At 41.4% G+C, this 20,765-nt stretch overlaps 1 protein-coding gene across 1 annotated transcript in view; it reads right to left on the bottom strand.

Annotated features, from left to right (window-relative positions):
- Window positions 1-20,765, bottom strand: part of itga9 (integrin, alpha 9) — a 55,002-nt gene that overhangs the window by 15,437 nt on the left and 18,800 nt on the right. Inside the window, exons 11-16 of the mRNA XM_082556885.1 lie at window positions 20,430-20,524; window positions 19,968-20,058; window positions 19,619-19,664; window positions 19,330-19,484; window positions 16,630-16,790; window positions 314-466 (exon numbers count right to left, since the gene is read on the bottom strand). Of these exons, the coding sequence (XP_082413011.1) occupies window positions 314-466; window positions 16,630-16,790; window positions 19,330-19,484; window positions 19,619-19,664; window positions 19,968-20,058; window positions 20,430-20,524 (701 nt within the window). The remainder of the gene's footprint in view (window positions 1-313; window positions 467-16,629; window positions 16,791-19,329; window positions 19,485-19,618; window positions 19,665-19,967; window positions 20,059-20,429; window positions 20,525-20,765) is intronic.

A 20,765-nucleotide genomic window follows, 5' to 3' on the forward strand; every position in this document is an offset into this window, starting at 1 on the left:
TCCTGCAATTTACTTTAATGATGGGATCGGCTTTCTTTTTTTTCCAAAGAAGTAACTCAGTCAGTTATTGGTTTTCCCTCAAGATCCTGCTTTAATCCTGCAAATATTTGAAAAACACGCAGTGAAATAGCTGTTCATGATCCTCAAAGACAGGCTACTTTAAATCCAACGGCTGATAATATTTCTCCATAAAGAGTCAGCATCAAACTTTATTAGGTGTTGCAGATACTGCTGTGAAAAACATGAATTTTACTCTTCAGGATTCGTTTTTAAAGCAATCCCCTTCACTTCACACTTAAAAAGCTCTCCGTACTTCATTCCTCGCTGCAATCTTCTTCCCTTTCCTCCATCGCAGCACTGGAGTGAGCGCGGGCAGGTCTCGCTCCTGGGGTCCTGTCAGCACGTGGGTCCCCAGGCTGTAAGCCACCTCGAATGTGATGGCTGTGAACACGTCCTTAACGTCCTTCTGTGGAGAGCAAAAACAAGGCTAATGCAGGGGAATCTGTCCAACCACAGACACACTAAAACTAAATGTAACCTCAGATATATAACTGTCATGCAGCTGTCTGGGTGATTGCAGTAATTTAACATCTTTCTCCGATTAACGCCTGGCGCAAAGACACATTACACTGCAGATTACCGGAAGATCACACAGTCTGAAAATGTCATATCGTAGTGATCAGTCTGCCAGGGCTGCACGCAGACACGAGTACACTGATAAAATCACGTGAATTGGTTTGTATGGATGGCTGACACATCTCATCAGCATCAATTCATCTTTGACCATCGTTAAAAAGCACGAGCACCAGTGCAGATTCTAAGCAAGGCACTTTTTTTTCTTTAAAAAAAACCTGCTGGCACTGCCTCTGAGAGATATATTGGCATTCCTGGCGACTCCATCTGAGACCATAAAAGAAGTGTTTGATTTGGCATCGGGTTTGGAAACGCAGACAGAAAGAAAACAGAGCTAAATGTGATCAAATCCTGCATCTTCATTAGATGACAGCACTGAAAGACATACATGGGAAAAGCTGATACTGATGTTGGTTTTTCATCTCTTTGTCTACTCAGCTCTTTGAAGGCAGCTTGTCGGGTCTAGTTTTGGTCTCGCTATCTAAAAGCCGCAGCAGAAAAACACACACACACATGAGCTCCAACTGCAACCGGTGTCCCAGTCCTTGACTGATGTCAGCTAACACGGAGCCAAGCCCACAATGTCAACACAAAGGGCTTCCCGGTGTCTTCCGGTGGCCACTCGTTCTTTTGCACTTTCTCTCTCTTTTTGTCCACCCACCCATCCTCTTTCCTCAGGCAGGCACAGGGCCAGTCTGGGCTTTGACATGAGGCATCACCAGTGCCAAACCCACCCAAATCATCAGCAATGAGAGAGTTATAGCAGGAAAGAGCAAACGTTAGTGCAGCACATGACAAAAACAGATGATTTAAGGCTCGTTTGGGAAACGGTGCTCATCACAGATAAAGACAGATAATATCCGAGCGTTTTTAATTAATTTCTGCCATTGTGTGCTTGGATCTCCTGCCCAAAAAATAAATAAATCTGACTTCGATTTTATTTTCCAGATTAAAAAAAACAATCATTTTCTTAATAATAATAAGTTACTCAGGTAGCAAAGCAAGATGGCGTCTTTAAAATCTTCATTCAGAAACAAGATTTTTCATCTCAAATCCACCGTTCAGCTCATTCCTCTCAGTGTTGTTCTACTGGCAGGTCACCTAAGCTGGGAGGTAACAAATTTGTGACACAATTAGTTATTGCAGGATATGTATGAAGCACTGGCAAAGCCCTCAGTGTTAGCGGCAATTAAAGCCGAATGCATGAAATGGCCCCTTTCCGCTGGCCTCTGAGTGAACTGACCCCCTGGGAGATAACTGCTTGGGTCTCCAGTCCCAAATTCCCACTGCTTATCTCGCATTTTCACAAGCCACAAGGGAACTGGAGGACGTAATGGCTAGAAATAAAAGTGGGGTATTTTTGTCCAATGTCCTGCCTAAAAGTGACCTCTGTGTGCATGTAAATATTAAGAAACATCCCAATGAGCTTGCTGTTGTCAATCATAACAGAGCATCTGTTTTTGTAGAGATGTAGGATCACTTAATCCTTGACGCACCGGACCGAAGACTGCTAATTGACTCGTGAGCTCCCAAGACTAACAGCGCACTCACATTAGAAGAACCAGACTCTGTTTGGTAACACTTGGCCTAAGCTTTTATTATCCCTGGATCAATGCCGCCAATTGCCCCACCCGGATCCGCACCCCTCGCTGGGCCATTTACTCCCACCTGATCCTTCTTTTAGTTTCTGTATTTATGGAACAGAGGAGCTCCTGAGGTCCAGCTGAAAAAGACAGTTGTTAGTGTTTACCGCCTGCTACCTATATTATTATGGAAATTGAAGCAATAACTGCTCCTTACATGCTGGTGAAGTTCAGAGGCAGACTTGTGAGAGGCCATTCTGCCACTCAACAGGCTTGCACTGTGTTAAGCCTCATTTAAACACAGAAGCCGCAGGGTGCGGCACGGGTCTCAGATCAGATAGGACAATGACATGAGTGGAATTTCTGATATTTGGAGGCCAGTAATTCGTGTTAAACATATAGCTCTGAATTAGCCCTAACACTAGTTGCTCAGAAACAGGGTCTAGCATTGTAATCATCAATGGCTACCACACAAATCCTCATTATATGGCTCATTATATGCAATATCTGTTTCTGTTGGACTAAAAATATTTTTGTCCCTTTCTATCTCCTGGTCTCGGTCTGTGGATGCTGTAGTGATTTTTTAAAATTTCCCATACAGATTTAAACCATGTGAAAAAAAATCCATCTCTGGAGAGAGAACTGCCAATAAAAAGGCGAAATATTCTGCACCGTCACTGAACAGAAGTCTGAAACTTTTGATCATCTCTGGGGCAAAATTACTCATTAAAGGTTCCAGTCAATACTGTGGAGATGCCAAAACTCAGCAGGAGGCAGCTGTTTTCCAGCAGTACCCACCTTAGCTGTAAATTATTGGCTGTAGGATGAAAAATCGGCACGTTAAAGCAGTTTGCTTCTTTTACAACAGGCTCGATACAAGTGCTTCCCGGTTTATTATTCATATGTATTGAATTCACAGGACACAGATCAGCTTGCTACGCCGCATGTTTTGAAAGAAAACAAGTTAAGCTGAACACTCCCTCGCTCTGGAACAAGACTTCTGCCAAAATACTATTTCTGTGCTCCGGTTCACACTCAGGACCCATTTATTTGGCACAACAGAGCATAACTCACACCTTTACCAACCACTCTTTTCCCTTGACATTCATTCCTGCTCCCCGAATGGATTTTTCCCACGCACCCATAACGTAAGCATAAAGTACAAAGCTTGCACGATTTTAATGAACATGGCTACCGTGTGAATTAATCTTAGCCTTAAATTCTAGTGCTAGAGCTAGACTTTCATATGTTAATCTGATCAACAAGATGGCAGTGCACCAAGCTGCCCCATTCATGCTCATGGAGCAGCTCCATCATGGTGGGTGCGGGGAGGATGACGTCAGACTGCAAAAGGCTCTGATCTGCACTTTAAACGCCTCATGCTTGGCTGAGATGAAGAGCTCCGTTCTTAGCCAAACCATTCCCTCAGAAGCATATAGCTTAAGCCTGGTCATGGGAAGTCTTTATTAACTTGGGAGGGAAATGTGAATACAGCACTCCTTTTAAGGACAATAGATGTTTGGATGACTTACAGGTTGAGGCCGTTTTATTTGAGGGCTAAATGCCAGGGAACTTTTTTTTTTAATGGAAAAACCTTTTTTTCCTCCTTATGTGATGAATGGATCCAACCTGTTAAAGGTTAGGAGTAAGGATGTATGCTGAGACACAAGGAGACAACGTGAAATTGAAAGTATTTATAGTAATGTCTGCAGCATATGGCAGGCATGCACTTACGCAGCTTATCCAAGCGTGTTCTTTAAAAAAGTCTAGAAATAAGACAATTACAGAAGGTTTTAGTGACAGAAGGTCAAAGTACAGCAGCTGCTCTGCTCAGAATAGGTTAGCAGATGTTGAAAGGCCTGGAATGACAAACTGAGTGGGCGTAGGGAAGAGCGTCGTCTGGTTGTTTCTGCTAGAAACCTTTGGAGGAGTCAAATAGGAGCAGCTTCAATCTGTCTGTGAAAATCATCCTCATGTGTCATGGCAGAAAGATTAGAGACTGGACCTGTGGAATCATCATAATTCCTTAAAAAGGCAGACCAGCAGTCTTCACTCTTAAACCGGAAGAGATTAAAATCACACATCTCTTACCGTATAACAAATTTGACAGGTCTTACTTGATTTATCTGCAATGAACTTCACTCACATCCACAAAAACCACCCTTTACATCCTGCTAAAATCCCCCAAACTCTTCAAATTGTCATTCCCAGAGGCAGGATATTCTTTAAAAATCTAAATAACTTCCTCCAAGGACATTGTGAAGGACTTTACAGTGGGAGTAACAGCAGACCGGTGAGGTTTCTCACCATTAAGCTTTTATTGTGGCTTTCCTCTAATCTTGTTACTTTAACTGTGCCTGAGGGCACCATTGTTCTCTCATTGTCTCGTCACACAGTTTCTATTTTCCTTTAAAGGAAATTTGTATGTTTTCTGCATTATTTTGAGAATGAATTGATTTTTAGAGTAGGCCAAAGAAACTGAAAAGTTGATACTGTGAAGATGTACATGGTGGTTGAATGCTCATCTAGTAGACCTGACCTACTAGGAGTGATGTTGAGTTGTGTTTCTGATCACACGGTGTCTAGAAAATCAAATGTGCCCTTTACCATTAACTATTGTGGTCCGCTAGGACAGTGATTATAGTGTTTGACATTTGGCCAGATACTGAGTCAGTGACATCATTTTCTTCAAAGACGTCACTACATATGGCCGACAATACAAAATATTATAATATAATAAAATGTCACCTTTTAGATGGCAGACCTAAAAGCTAATCTATGCAACAGTTGCAGCGCATTTTTATCACATAGTGTAGTTGCGTTTGCGCCCACTTGATTGAATTCAGACCAATATTCACTCAGTCTCAGCTCTGTGTTGTTCTTCAGTAATTCTTGCGGGAAAACTCTGTAAACGTAGCTGTTTAATGAGCCACTTCTGTCTGCTGGAACTGGTAGAGTACTGGTGGGTTTTCAAGCTTTTAAGCAGAAAGAAGCTGCCCACTCTGGCCAAAAGCAACACTATGAGTCTCAGTGAGAATAAACCAAAGCAATAAAATCATTGTCCTACCTGCGAAACAATGAACTGAAGCGAAACAGCTCTATAAAGCTGAGGGGAACTGCAGGTTGAGGTGATAAAGTTTTGTTGCAAGTGAACCCTTCGCATTGTTTTTTACATTCTTCCATTGATATATTGGATTTTAAAAAAAACTGTCGGCATGGCAGCTTTGAGCAAAAACGTGTCGTCTGAAATAACAATATGAATCTGTGAAACTAAACATGCTCTTTGTGGCCTGTATGGTTTACAAAACAGAAAATGCTCTTGGGCTGTAATACCATCAGTCTGTCCAAAACCAAATGATTCAGACTAATCTGAAAATGCCAGACTACCAGTCATTCAAAATGTATGCAGCAGGCCTTTGAAAACAGTTCCCATTCAAAATGAGCCATGTTTACGCCAACCAATGGAAAATATTTCACTCTGTCTGATGTTAGTTGTAGAGGCAGCGATTCTCAGATGCGAGTCCAGCTTCAGGCACCAACATGATTTATCGCACACTGCAAGTCCACAAGCTGTTTGACACCAAAAAGAAAGAAAATCCAAACTTGCGTCAGACTGATGACACAAGAGCAGCTCATCGTACTTATCTTCTAAGTAACTATGTAACGAGACAGAGATAGTCCTGCTTTTTAAGTCCATGATACAAACTAATGTGTGGATTGTGTAGTTCTGGTAATTAGGAGTAAATTGTGCTTTCAGTAAACAGGAGTGGCCTACTGTGAACCTCTGAGCAAATAAACTTCTACTGGTCACTGTGCCACTTGGACAACATGGAAAAATTATAACAGAAGTGAAATTTCCCATCAGAATCTGTGGTACTGTTAAGGTCCTAGACTCATGAAGTGTTCACTCTCACTCTCCACTTGTTTGATTTCATGTGTTCATGTTATGTTCAATGTCCAGTTTGTCAAACTCATTTCAAACGCCTGACAAATTTGCCCTGAGATTAGATCATCTTTCATTTCAACCCTGCTTTCACCCTCACAGTTTTAACAAACAGAACACTGAATCCTGAGCGCAAATTTTCTGTGAAAACATAAATGATCCAAATCCTATCCTTTAGCCAAGGCTGAGCGACCCTGTGGTGCATTGTAACGTCTCCCATGAGCAAACACGTATTTTCTCCGGGCTAAAACAGATAAATAGCATAACTGGCAGGAAACGTATACCATCTGTCCTGTCATGCGTGAAACCACATCACGAACAGCATCAAGACATACTTATACTGCTTTCATGACAGCGTGGAGACAGGAAACATTCATTTGCTTTGAAAATGCTGATCAGAATCCTTCTCTCACTAAGTAAAAAAAAAAATCTTCCCCTGAAACACTCACCTCTTTGCTCCAGACTTCCAGTAATTCAACTCCCTCCTAAATAAATAAAAAAACCCACGGGTAAGGAGCTGTAGATCTTGCCTTCAAGAATTCGAGAATTTATTGCTTTTTAAAGCAATGTTCACCTAAATACAAATTACAGAAAACTTTTATGCTCTCGTATGCATCATGAAGAAGGCATTCAGCATTTGACCCTCAGACAGTTAAAGCCACAGCTGGGATTTATAAAGGAGGAGAGAAAGGTGCCTCGCTTCCCCTGTGGAAATTCGCAGATGGAATTGGTTTACTGCTCAAACATACCAAATTCATCAGCGTGTTATTTTTACTACATTCCATCAACAGCAACTTGATTTAATGCCAGCGCTAACTATAGCTGCATTAGAGTAATATCTGGATTTGAAATCTAGCCAGCCACCTATAAATACACAGATGTTTTCCCTCATATCTCGGTTCGTCCTTACTCGGCTCCCACACTGTGACACTCTTAACACATTTTTTTTTTGTTTCTGGTCTATTTTCAGCATCACTACTACATCTCATTTAAGCACTTCGCAACATTCTTGAAATGTTGGAAGCTGGAAGGCGATGCAGTGGAAAGTCAGCAGCTGACTGAGTAAATAAAAATGGAATAACGTGTACTGGTGTATAACTTCTTCATTTCTCTGCACAGAGCTCCTGTCACCATCATGTCCGATTATCTTTAATCCCTTGGCTGATGTCTATTGTAACCTGAGTGACATGTGCAGAGTCACCACAAGGACACGTCCTGAGAAGCAAAACAAACCTAGCTGAAAAAAGGAAAGAAAAATCCCAAGGAGATCCTTTTAAGGAAACACAAACGGTGTGTCCTTAGCTAGCTTTTAAGTCTGTACTGGAGAATATTAGTGATGCTAGTCACAATATGGAAAAAGAGAACAAGATAAATATGAGTTTATCTCTATCCAAATGAGATAATACAAAGAAATACTGTTTTAAAATGTGGCTACTTGCATTTATATATCTGATATATTATCTGGAGGCAGATAACAGAGCGATAATAGAGATATTGAGAGGCATGAGCGGATTTTGTGAGCTGGTGATGCTGGTACGGTGTTAAATAGCTGTAATTAACATTAACATGTTTTTTTTTTTTTGCTACAATTGATTAAATAATTTGAAAGCTGTACAATATATGCCAGAACTGTGCAGAAGGTTGTGTTGCACAACCAAGCCAGTCATTTCGATGCTTTGGAGTTTGATACTGAACTATAAAAGCAACTCAGTTTGCGTGCAACATCACCAAAGTAAGGAAATCCCATGTGACTTCTCCAGTCTCTTTAAAATTGAGACTGAAGAACTCACTTGGATGACTGACAAAACATTTCTCGCACTGAAAGCGCAACATCCACATGAACAGCATCAACTTTCTGGGATGACACTAAACGTACAACAGAGAGAAGCATGGACAAAAAGTCCAAGTATTACTGTTCACATAAAAGTTTGGATGCTTTATTGTTCAAACAAGGCTGCTGACAAACGGACAAACCTATCAGATACAGGTGATAGTCACAATGAGAACTACAAAATTTGCTGGCTCTTACACAATTCTTGAAAAACTATTGTTTATATTTCGATTGTTGCTGTTAGATGTTAGCCCCCTTCCCCTAAAAGAGTGCACGAAGTGTTTCTACTTTATAGACGTGTTTAGAGCTGGATAATATCCAGACTTTGGCACACACACAGATGTATATGCGATCAATCAGGGTTGCAAACATAAAGACTGCCATGACTGATCTCGGCGGGGTTAGTAATGTTAAAATTATATTGACCATTTGCTCAACCCTGCTTCGTCCTAAGATTTTACATGGATTGTCATACAATTTTTAAGAGCTGTGCACTGTTTTCATTTCTATTTGTAAAACAATTGCATATATGTTTAAGAAGCAGGCTGCATTTAATTGCGTTATGTGTTTTCTTTTTACTTGAAGTTATTGTAAAGAAAACCAGTTTTCTAGTAAAGAAAACTGGTTTTCTTTACAAAAGCGATATTAATTTTAGTAAATTATTTTTAAATGACCTAGTACAAATTATATAATTAAGAATGTGTTTTTGATGTTTAAACTTTATGAAAAACTTCTTGCAGGAGTCCACTCTGAGTCACAGGAGAGGTGGAAAATAAATTTAACCTGGGTGTCTACTGTCTTGTGCAGTCTGGGAGATGATTGAATGTTAGGGTGGGTACAGTTTCCTCTGCGGTGGGGTCGGGTGGGCTGCCCCGGGTCCTGTGGGGCTGGGCGGTCCTACTGCCGTAGGCCCCGGTCTGGATGGGCCTGGGCTCCCTTGCCTTGGTGGGTGCCGAAGGACGGGGGTGCCTACTGTGCACAGCTGGTTGCCGGCAGAGCCGGCGGGCACGCCACTGCTACCCCCTCTGGCTTCTGCTCCGTGGCTACTGGGTGACCCCTCATCTGGGGCTCTCCTCAGCTCTTCCCAGGAGGGTGGCATGGATGCCCCTCCTTGGGGTCTCGCACTCTGGGGCCTCTGGATGTCTGGAGCCTGGATCTCCTCCATGCCTGCTTCATGCCCTGGGGGACAGGGCTATGGCTGTCTACATCCTCTAGCAGACCGTTACATGGGGAAACCTTTTGAATACAAGCGGGCTGATCCACACAGCTGTGCACACGGGTGTTCACTGTTCATAGACATAAACTACACCTTTATTGGCTGCTATTTCCAAGCACATTGTGCGCTGTCGGTCCTGCTTGCTGCACAACAACATTCAATATTTAGTATTTACTGCTGTTTACACTTAGCTAGATTAACGTGATGGTGTTGTGTTTAGTATGTTGCTCTGTTTGTTTTTTGCTTGTTTTCTTTTTTTTTTCTCTCAACAGGTGATCCAGGAGATTTTTTTTCTCTTCTTTCTCTTTTTAAGTGCCCTTTCTCACTGTCTCTCTTCCCTTATGTTTTTCTTTTCCTTCATCTTTCTTTCTCCCTTTCCTATCCCTCAGTCATGTCTGTCCCGTCATTCATGAAAAAAAATTAGGTAACGTACAGAGAGATTAACGTCCTCCAAGATCCTGATTAATCTCCTTTGCGGACAAACAGGAAACGTGTTATCTGTATTCCTACGCATTTAATTAAATAAAGAGCACAACTGCTAAAAGGCTGAGGATTCGTTTTGCTAATTTGGGCATCATGTTACGACAGCCTAAAAGACACCACACTGTAATAATGGGTATTTATTGAAAAGGGCTGTTTCAGTCCCAGGAGAAAACATTGCTCTGATGGATGAGATGCCAGCAGGGTGGAGCAACTTAAAATGTGCTGTTTTTAAAACAGCAGTGTGTTTGAGAGTGCGTTTGAGTCTATCCCATCCTGGTGATAGAGGACATCTCCAGATGTTTCCTGCAGCTGATTTCATCACTGTGTTCAAATCTGGGGCATTTTTACTTCACTGTTATTGTTGGAACCATTGTTTTCTGACAAAGCCGCGATAAGACCACAGCACACACACACAAGTTTATCAAATCCACCTGATGGACGTACATTACAGTCTGCGCTGCATATAAACAACCGTCTTGAGTATATATTTGTTCCATTTCCTTTGTGGCAGATCCTGTCTGTTTACACAGGAAGGGGAATTTAATGTTGTCGCCACCAGATGTAAACAGACACTATTAGCAAACGGCAGGGAGAAATAATAATGGCAAACCTGCTGGGTTATTAAAAAAACAACAACAAAAAAAACGTCATTAAGACGTATCACAGCATCACAGGCTGCTCTTACGAAATACATAATCTATGTTTCCTCTGCAGTGAAGTCGGAAACATGGCAGGAGAAACTCGTTCATTGTGGTCAGACTTGGCCACCCATTATGTAGCCTTGCTGTGGCATCATGTGGCAGTAACCCGGCCAAAAGACTGCAGAAGCATTTTGCCCGGCGTGCTTAGCTGCCAAAATCAACAAATCATCAAATCTGCCCAACCTCTGGTCGCCTTGATATGAGTAACAACGATAGATTTACTATGGCAACAACACAGAGTAAGTGTAACAAGCAGCCATCCCAAAAATAATACCTCGCTTGAAACTCGCATACACACATATGAAAGGAAATTAACAAGAACTCTGACTTGTTTTATGGTAACAAACGTCTGCCGGCTGTGCTCTCACAAAACAGCCCTGCAGAAGACCTGTAATGTTCATACTGGCACAGCCATGTAGGGAAATCCTGAGGAAAACATTTCCCTGAGCTAAAATTATCCTGAACAGCTCTTCTATAGCATTCAGTAAATGCTATTATCATTCAGCTGAAATCATTTATATGATGCTGCCTATGACAATTTCTACTTGATTTATTGTTACTGCACACAGCTTCAGTGGTTTTTGATTTTTTTTCCATTATATACTTAATAAATAGGTGCTTGACTTGCTGCCAAGTGTAGCGGAACAGCTGGATTTGATTACTTTCCTGATATATGCTTCCATTGTATCAGCTCTCTTGGCCTGAGGTAAATGAAACGAGGAGACCAGTGTCAAGGGAATTACACATTTCTGTTGAACTTTAAAGGGGCAAACAAAGCAGGCAGTGTGGCTGCAGCTCTGAGTTTCCATGTGCCAAACTTTGACTTTGTCCTTCTGGACACTCTTTGAGATGCAGCCACAGGAGCTCCTGGTTTGTCTAACTGTGTTTGTCTGTGAAGAGCAGACTTGGGTCAAACAGTAGGTTCAGATGACTTCACAATTGTTTTGACTTACATTGATTTTATTGCTATCGTTAAATAGAATTAAGTAAGATGTCATTCACCCAAAGGTGTAATATACAAGTACTGTTACTTTCCAGGTCTTCTAGGATGCAGACTCATGTCTAGTAAACCACACTTCAGTGTGTGTCTGGAACCAGATACAGTAAAGTAAACCGAGTAACTAAACACGCACATCAAGTAATACATCAAGTCAAAGTCTGCACTCAGGATCACTAATGAACCTCTAATACATTTCACTGCTTTTCATACAGTATCAATGATATTCTTGTTGGCTGCTGTTCACGTTCGATGTTGTCCTAAAGGCTGTTTGCTGAAATGACAGGCCTTTGGAATTTAGCCAAATGAGATATGAATGACGTATGATACAGCACTAACGAGCAGGTAAATGGACTTTTAATTCAATTCTGTGACTTCACTGACCACCATCAGTCCATCTACTTGCCCTTAAACAGTCACTGCGCACAACACAACCGTAGAGTCAGGATTATCATTCAGTCGACCGGAAAGGGCGTTGGAGCATTTAGCTTTGACAGAGAGATGGCCGTGCTTTAGATACCCCAATAATAGAAGCAGTCACAAGAATGTAGTTTGGCCGACGTTTAAATATTGTAGTGGTGCCGAGCAAATGTTACTGCAGGACATGAGATGTAGGACACGGTGTATATAGGCCAGAGGAGAGGAGGCCAGGCAGGATACTTTACAAGCTAAATTAAACAGACAACTGTTACAGGCAGGGCTTTAGTTGCCTATTTTAACTCCTCCTTGGAGCCTGTGATGCATCTCCAGTGCTACACAAAACCACTCATGACCACAAATGGAGCTGACTTTTGGCATGATTTCAAGGCTCACGTGTGCTCAACAGTAATGGGACTGCTGGAGTAAAAACATGCATGATGATGGATATACAGCCAACGATTTAAACAGTGAAGAACTGCACAAAATATAACAATGGAATAATTAAACTCATATATTAAAACAATCAATGAATCAAAGCCACTTGTGTATAGCCAAACACTATTTAACACAACCGATGGGCACTGATGGCTTCCATTCAACAAAGACATGTATTCACAGCATGCATGAGTTTAGTACTTTCTTAAATGATAATAGGAATTGATTAACCCATCATGTTTTACAAAGATATGCATGTCCTGACATTTTGTACAGATATTTGTGGTTTACAAATGTCATATCTTAATGATGTTGGTGATAAAATCATCCATCTATTCATCCACCCATTCTTTTCATCCTTATCAGGGTCGCAGGGTGGCTGGAAACCCGACAATCGTTTTGGTTTTCTAGCTGACCATTTTGAGAAGAATATTTTTTCTTTTCTGTTTGTTTGTTGAACCACTTAACGCTGATTTGTGAATCATTCAAGCATAAAAGAAGCACCCAAATCAAGGGATGAATACATAACAGACAATTTAGCAAACAAACAATTTTAAATTGTATCTTTAGGGACTTTGTTACTAGCAGCCTGTTGAAAAAACACAACTTGCTTCCATCTCCTTAGTTGATTCTATGAAAGATAACAGGAATAAAATCGCATAATTCCACCAACAATGTGATTCCCAAAGAGCTATTAGCCAAAAACTTAGCATATCTTGGCATGGTGTAAAAAACAAAAACAAAAGACTAACTACAGCACATGAATAGTATCCAAAAGTCATGTTGTTTAAAAACATTAACAGAGAACCCGACACAGGATGTCATCTGATCCTTCAGTTGATCGATCTACTGTTCACTGAAGGTTTATCAGAAATGGTCTTAGTCGAAAATTGACTGTCAACAAGCCATTCTTCAGTAAGAGAAGCAGAGAAAAATGGCTATGTCAATTCCAAACTACAAAAGAGCTGGACTGGAAATCAGTGGCAACACATCACACTGCCAAAAGCAGTAAAGGGTATACCTCGATAGAACAACACACAGTGGTGGACTGTCAGTCATTGATTGGCCTCCCCAGTGACTGGACCTCAACATTATTGAAGCAATGTGGGAGAACAGAACAAAAGCAACACCCAACATCCAAAGAGCTTTGAATGGCTTCTTGAAGACTACTTTTTAAATCTTTTTTAGTTTTTAGTCTTCATAAGTTCAGGCTGAGTTAAAGAATAAATGTGGTCATACCAAGCATTGACTTTCAACCTCATTAGAATTGTGCAAACTCTGTTTTTACACTGTTTAGTCCTGTTTTTCCTGTACTGCTAGTGGATGCTACAAGCTAGCACTGCTACCCTAGCAATTCAAAACTGGTTCCTTTGGGTTGAAAAAGAAGCAAGACACCAAAATGAGAAACCCATGGTTTGAAGGGAGCAGATGTGTTTGTCTTGCTTTTTAATGTATCTGAATGAAGAAACATACCTGTTTCCCAAGCATTTGCACTTATTCTTGTTACAAAGGTTAAATGTGTGGGTGTCCATTTGTGAATAACACTCCAAACAAGCTATTCAAGCTATTTTACTACTTGGACTCTGTCTGTCACAATAGGCTGAGACTTTGTGCAGAAAATGTAATGTACCAAGTGAACATAATTGAACATCAAACTGAAGAATTTCTACTAAAAGTTGGTGGTTTGCTTGTTAAATGAATCATTTCCATCTCATGCACAGAACCTCTGGTCATGTGAACTTTCAATCACTCATCATGGCTGATTTCCCTCCCTAAATGTGAGGTACAACTCCAGCAAAAGTCAGGATGGAGTTTATTTAGCTAAAAATAACCAAACAAAGGCCATCTGGGGGGCTGGTATGTTGTTACTGATGCCAATGAAAACATGTTTAAAATGATCAAATTGAAAGTAAGAGGAATTATGCTTGAACAAGTTAGACACTGAACTATTTGCTTCTGTACTCTGCACCCTCTGAAGAACTCTTGTTATGCTCCTGTGTTCTCAGCATGTCATGATTTATTGAACACACTATGTCCAGCTTTTTTTAAACTTTACTTGACTTCAGATGGTCAAAGCTGAACGTGTGTGCTTCATGCACATTATGTGGAACTAAGACAACTTTAACAGTGTATTATTCAGTTTCTGAGCTCATTTAAAGGAATTTGATGTATAAAGTCAATAAATGGCTTCAGCACATGGTCAGCAGCTCTAAACGTGAGTGTATCTCGGAATAACTCGGGGCCTGCTTCCATCGGCTCTCATGCATCAGGGCTTGAGCAGCCAACCCCAACCTGAAGGTTTTCCATCAGGAGCACCAGCGTGCAGTTCCAGTTGACACAACAGCAGCCCAGCACCCTGCTGTGACGCTAGTCTCACTCTTGTGTTTTTACTGTACGTTTAAGCTGAAAGAAGGGTGGGGGCGCGCAAACCCTCCACCACCGAGGATACAGTTGAGGAACCAGCTGGTTTCCATTAGCATACCTCTTCTAGGGAATGGGAGGATTGGCTCATGTGGGCAGACACATGAGTAAGATAAACGATGCGATTGGTCAAGCACACTAGACCCTCTGTGAGAGCGGAGCCAGATCACCTCTGATTATGGTGATTCTTTAGCTCTTCTCCCAAACATATAATGTATGATGACAAAAACTCATGACAGATAGTTACCACGCTAAGTTCTAATCCGTGGGCCCCTTTACTTTTTATACATATTTAAGGTCATTTAGCCTGTAAACAGTCTAGCTAGGTTGCAATTTGTGCACCACACCTTCACAGTCCTGTGTGGCTTTTCACCTTTGGATAACTTCGGGGGTTTCTCTTGTGTGTTTTGCAACCAGGCAGGTGGAATCTGAGGCCATATTCATAAAATCTATAAATAAATAAACAAACCAAAGAGTGGAAGTCCTTTTACACCTCAGTCAAGCCAATCCAAATGCACCATATGTTACCCCAAAATACACTTTCCATCTACAAAGTTAAATATTTGCCAAACATTAAGATATTAAAGCATGAAAATGATTTGTCCTCTGGGCAGGAGTTAGAAGAGCAGAACAATACCACTCTTTGTGCAATGCTAGAACCAGAAGACATTTAAACAGGTGGAAACAGGTGGAAGCAGCTAGTCTGGTCCCCGGAAAGACTGCTAATGCTGTGATCAGACCAACATCAAAGTGCAGTTTTTATACAGCGCCTTTAATTCGCTGAGAGCTGCAAAATAGACGCCGTCCTTGAAGCAACATCTGGCCTGATGGATGGCACTTACACTACAAGTGTGTTTGTGTAACAGCTGAGAGATGGCAGAGATAAGTGACAGCCTTAGGTTAGAACTGAGTGATGATGCAGTCGCCCACCCACAAGAAGGTAAATGTCAGACTCAGTCTGGGCAGAAACACTATTTTATGACTCCTGTTAATGTTATGTGTGCTGAACCTTGGTTGAGGACAAGTGAAATTTTAGTTTGAAATGTTAAGATTCTCCTGTTTGCTAAACTATACAGGCTTTCTGAAGAGCTTGGATAAACACTGGGCTCACTTCACTGAGTAAACCCTGATAACTGTGATAAGGCTTTCTTTGGAAAAAAGACGAAAGTCTTGCTGCTACAACTCTTCGGTGTGCTGTACGCTCATTACAGTCTGACTAGTTAAAAGAATGAGAGGAAAGCGTGGTAATGACAACCTCCCTCAGTTGGCAGCTCGGCCTCCCACAGAGAAAACGCCTGGAGAGCACCATTAAGAGCGCCAGTGAAATTTACAGGCCTGCAGTGGGCCTCCGTATTAGTGGAGGTGAAACATGGATGGTGCCCTCAGGATGAGGACCCTCTTTGTGGATGTGAGACTAAATCACATGGGAACACAATAACGGGACTATGCGATGACAAAGGAGACTCTGTTTCCTGTTTCTGTCAGTTTCTGTAGACACACACTTGAGCCACATGGTTTCAGGAACCATCAAGCGACTGACTGTTACCTTTAACCTAACCCAGCAGGGTGACACAAATAGCTTCCCCGCAGATGCCCGTTGATCCGTGGCCTTAAGCTACAGCAGTAAATTCTCTCACTAAGAAGAGGCATGTGATGACCCTCACTTTATTACTTTATCTTGACACTTTATTATTTCTTTTTCTCTTTTTTTTGTTCGGTCTGTGCAAACATTTTAGCTGGAAATGTGTGGACATTGATGGCCTAACCGAAAACTACATAAATAAATAAAGACAGAGGAAAAATAGGCCACAAAAGCAAATCACTCATATCACAAATCAACACTACATGGTGGGAGTGTTCAGGGTCATGGGAACGTAACAGAGATCAGCCGAGGACACAAAGAGCAAGTGGACTGCCCAATCCAAACACAACCAGCAGCAGGACCACACATACAACCCAAACTTACCTTAACGTAGGCGGTGTAGCGCTGGCACTCCTCTCGGTTGATGTCCAGGCTGAGCTGGTGGCTCATTTGGCTGATCTGAGATCCACTCTGAGCAAAGTAGACCCTGGAAGGCTGGCCTTTCAGGCGCTTTTCCACATCAGCCGTCAAGTTATACAGGAACTCTGAGAGGAGGCAGAAAACACTGTAAACATAGCATCAGCTGACGATAAATAGAAAAACCAGAAGTATGCAGGGTTTGGTTTTCTGGTAACTGCCATTAAGACATGAGAAAGAAAGAAAAATGTTTATTGCAGTGAAATTAAGACAAGTAAGAGGGAAGATGGGAACATTTTTTGGTTAAATTATATGATGGTGCTTTAGCTTAACAACAGCACTTTGTTCAATGTTGTTTCAGTAGATTTAATGTGATTTGGAAAAATGGCTTGCTCCTGTGATAGAGCCTGACTAAGCACCGCCACTGAAGAAATCAGGAATCTCATCAGTCACGATTTAGATTTTGAACGTTCAATTTTTCATCCACAAGCCGGAAGATATTAATTGGAAGGTCTTTTATTAGTGTCGACTCATGTTAACAGGCTTTTGTGATGATATTTCAAGAGTTTACAGTCAACTGACATAAGAATTAATGAAAAAATGTTGAATTTTCCAGCTGGTGGGACGGTACTAATCTTATTATGAAAGAAAACCTAGTAATAGTTTTCCTGCTGATTCCACACCTGGCTTTGAGACACAGAACAACGTCAAATCTGTTTTGAAATCGTAACCTGACATCACCAGTGTTTCTGTTTCTTTGCCCTTTTAAATCCCTTCCTCTCAATGAATCAACTTCATTCTCTAGTAGTTTCGTGAAGACGGTGTCATACTGGTAAAAGAGTGGGCGGGGTGGCAAGCACACCCAAGTCGGACCAAAGCCTACTGTTTCCATCGTCCAGCAGAGGGGACGCCATGACCTCACTCCAGAGGAGGCGAATGAAAGTTTCGTTATAGGAGTCACCAAACACACGGTGCTGCACTTTCCATGGTGTTTCGCCAGACGAATAAACAGAGAGGCTTTATTCCTGCGAGCCAGGACATATTCATTATGTAACGGCAGGCTTCCTGTTCCCCGGGGGGGGGGGGGGGCTGTAAATGACTACACCCAAACACTGGAACAGGACTGCACCTCAGCCGTCAACAGTCACCCCACCCAACAGCCAGTTAGCAAATGTTGAAGGGTAAGTCATAAGCCATAGTGACACTCAGCCTCGGCCAATGGATGTGATGCTCTAACTCAAAAAGATAAGACATTACATGATGGTATGTAATGTGTGGTATAAAGTGGTAAACACTTCCTGTCTTAGGAGTAGGTGTGGTTTGGAAATTTGTGTGATGTTATCCCCTCTCTGCAGAGATCAACTGACAAAGTTGTAATGTGGTTGTGCGTCATGTGATGCTACTGGCCAACACGTTCTCATCTAACATGTGGGATGAATAGCATGTGACAAATCGTAGGTATGTTGCGTGTTCGGAGGCATGAGAGCTGGATGGAGTGAATCTATACATGTAAATATCTTTTACGCTCTGATCATGAATTGCTTTGGAAAACTTTACGTGATAGGGTTAAGGTTATGGTTAGGTCTGGAATGGAGGGCTGGAGCTTCTGCTTGAAGCGTGTGTTACTGTCGTGAACGGCATTCAGTTGGATTCAATTGATAACCCAGAACGTCTGCCAGCCGGGAATGAGGCTGGCAGAGGTAACCAGGAACATACTTGTACCATACCATACAAAGTCTGTGCTTCTAAGTAAATACTTGCCTCCAACAAAGTTAATGTTCTCCAGATTTGCTCTCCTGGAAAATTTGAAAGCTTGTTTTTGCTGCTGAACGTTTTTCTTTGCCATTCATAAGTCTAAATGTCAGGTTATTATCCCAAAACTTTGAGTTTGTATATCAAAATCTCTAGTTAGGTATCTGAAAGTTTTGCGTTACAATCATAACATTTCAAATTATTATGTTAACATTTCAATTTATCTCAAGATTTCAGGTTAGGTATCTAAAAGTTTTGACTTACTGACTTAAACTCCTGAGCAAATCAACATTTTGAGATACAAAACTTTAAAATTTGAGATAATAACTCAAAGTTTGGAGACGATAACTCGAAATTTCAACTTACTGACTGAAATTATGAGATACCTAACTCAAAATGCTGAGATAATAACACAAAATTGTGATCTCTGGATGGAAATAAAAAAGCCTAAACAGGTGAAGCTGGGGCAAAATCGATGTGACCAAAATACAGAACGATCTCTTGCTGTGTGGTGATCAGCATCGTCATTTTAATCAGCGTTCCATATTTGCATTGACGAATGTGAATTTCACTTTCGCAGTGATAAGAACATATCTGCAGGGATGTGAAACGGTCGTCACTAAGCAACAACAAAATACTGATATTACTTTGGCACATAACTCCCTTAAAACCACAATTTTATATTTTTATGACATTTGGCTTTGCAGACTTTTTTGTTTTTTACACTGACTACAGTAGTGCTCACATTCTTTAGGCTAAGCTAAGCACCTCTCATTCTTTGTGTACAGACGTGAGGAGACTATTAACCTTCACATGGATGTCTTTGATGGATCTCTTTCCTTATCTACCTTACTGTCCAGGTTAAATCATCTATGGAAAGGAGCGGCAGCTGTGCATGCTTCATCACATCATTACCTATTTGTCCAGGTAGCTGTCTTCCTCTGAAACGCATGCAGACTGTGACGTTGAAGCAGTTCAAGTTCTGCTGGCCCTCGTGGCACTGTGGCACAGTTATGTTGATAGAGACAGGCAAGAAGATGGAGACATCCACTGTAATCACAGGCCGCGACCTACGACCACAGATTCCAGCACAGGAACACAGTTTGGGATAGACTGACCATTAAAATGACTCTGAAGTAGGATAAAGTGGCACTCTGCTTCTCACAAATATTGCCATGTCAGAGAGAATTATCCCATTACTCACCTCAGGAGCACCACGCTATCCGCCATGAAAGCTCCGATAGTAACATCTGCAAGGCAATAAAACATAAAGAAGATATGGCATTAATGCAACATATGCTGACAGCGCTTTTGACACCTGCAAATCCACAACAATGCACAGAGCTCTTTAATTGTCACGCTGTCTCAGTCTGCATGTCAGCTGTGGAATGCAGTAAACAAGATGCCTCAGTCACAAGTCTGAAACTGTTACTGCGTGACAATAACAGGATAAAGCCACGATAAATATTTAAAAATGTCATCCTTTTTCACTTTATGTTTCTCATTTTGCTTTGATGTTCTCGTGTTGCTGAAAAGCTCTGTTATGACCATACCTGCGTATCCATTACCGTCCATGTCCACATTGCCAGAGATGGACTGGCCAAACATCTGCAGACCAGGGTTTACGCTGCGCCCAGACAGTTTCTGTAACACATGATACCAGCCTTTAAATAACACACGTGAGCCAACAAGGAAAAAATGAGCACTTCTGTTTTTTGTTTTTGTTTTTGTTATACTTAAATGAACCTTTCCTAACAGGTCTATAGCTGTGATTCATGAGGGTTGGGTAAATACGCCACCGTCAAGCCCATGAGGAAACGACTGTGTCTTATTTCTGGGTCTAAAAGTATTGTGAAACCTACACATATTGCACACATGCACACATTCAGTATGTGTTTTCATTACCATGCATTGATCAGGCTGTAAAGAAGCTAATTAATCTGGAGATGAGGAGAAAGCAGGTCACACAACGATGCTGCTTCACATCAGAGCAAATTATATTTGCGAGTCCTTACCATTGAGTATTTTTTGGTTATTCCTGTGGCGTCCCCATGGTAGATATAAACCGCTCCTCCATACTCATCCTCTTTGGGCGCTCCTATGGCTACATCTGAGGAGACAAAGAATGCACAAGAAGTGTTTCTGTGAAAATAAATGACTGAAGACATAAATAACTGAATGAGTGCACAAAAGCTTTCATTAATCATCTGTTTACTTTCTGCTAGCCAGTGCCTGGGAAACAAGCTTTAACTGTAAGACTCATGATAGACAATTAAGTGTTGTTAGTGGCCATAAAACTTGTGCGACCTCTGAGAAAGTGGAAACAAGGCTATAAAGTGCTGGCAAGCACT

Source organism: Aulonocara stuartgranti (genome assembly GCF_965226115.1).
Source record: "Aulonocara stuartgranti genome assembly, chromosome: 13".
Classification (NCBI taxonomy): domain Eukaryota; kingdom Metazoa; phylum Chordata; class Actinopteri; order Cichliformes; family Cichlidae; genus Aulonocara; species Aulonocara stuartgranti.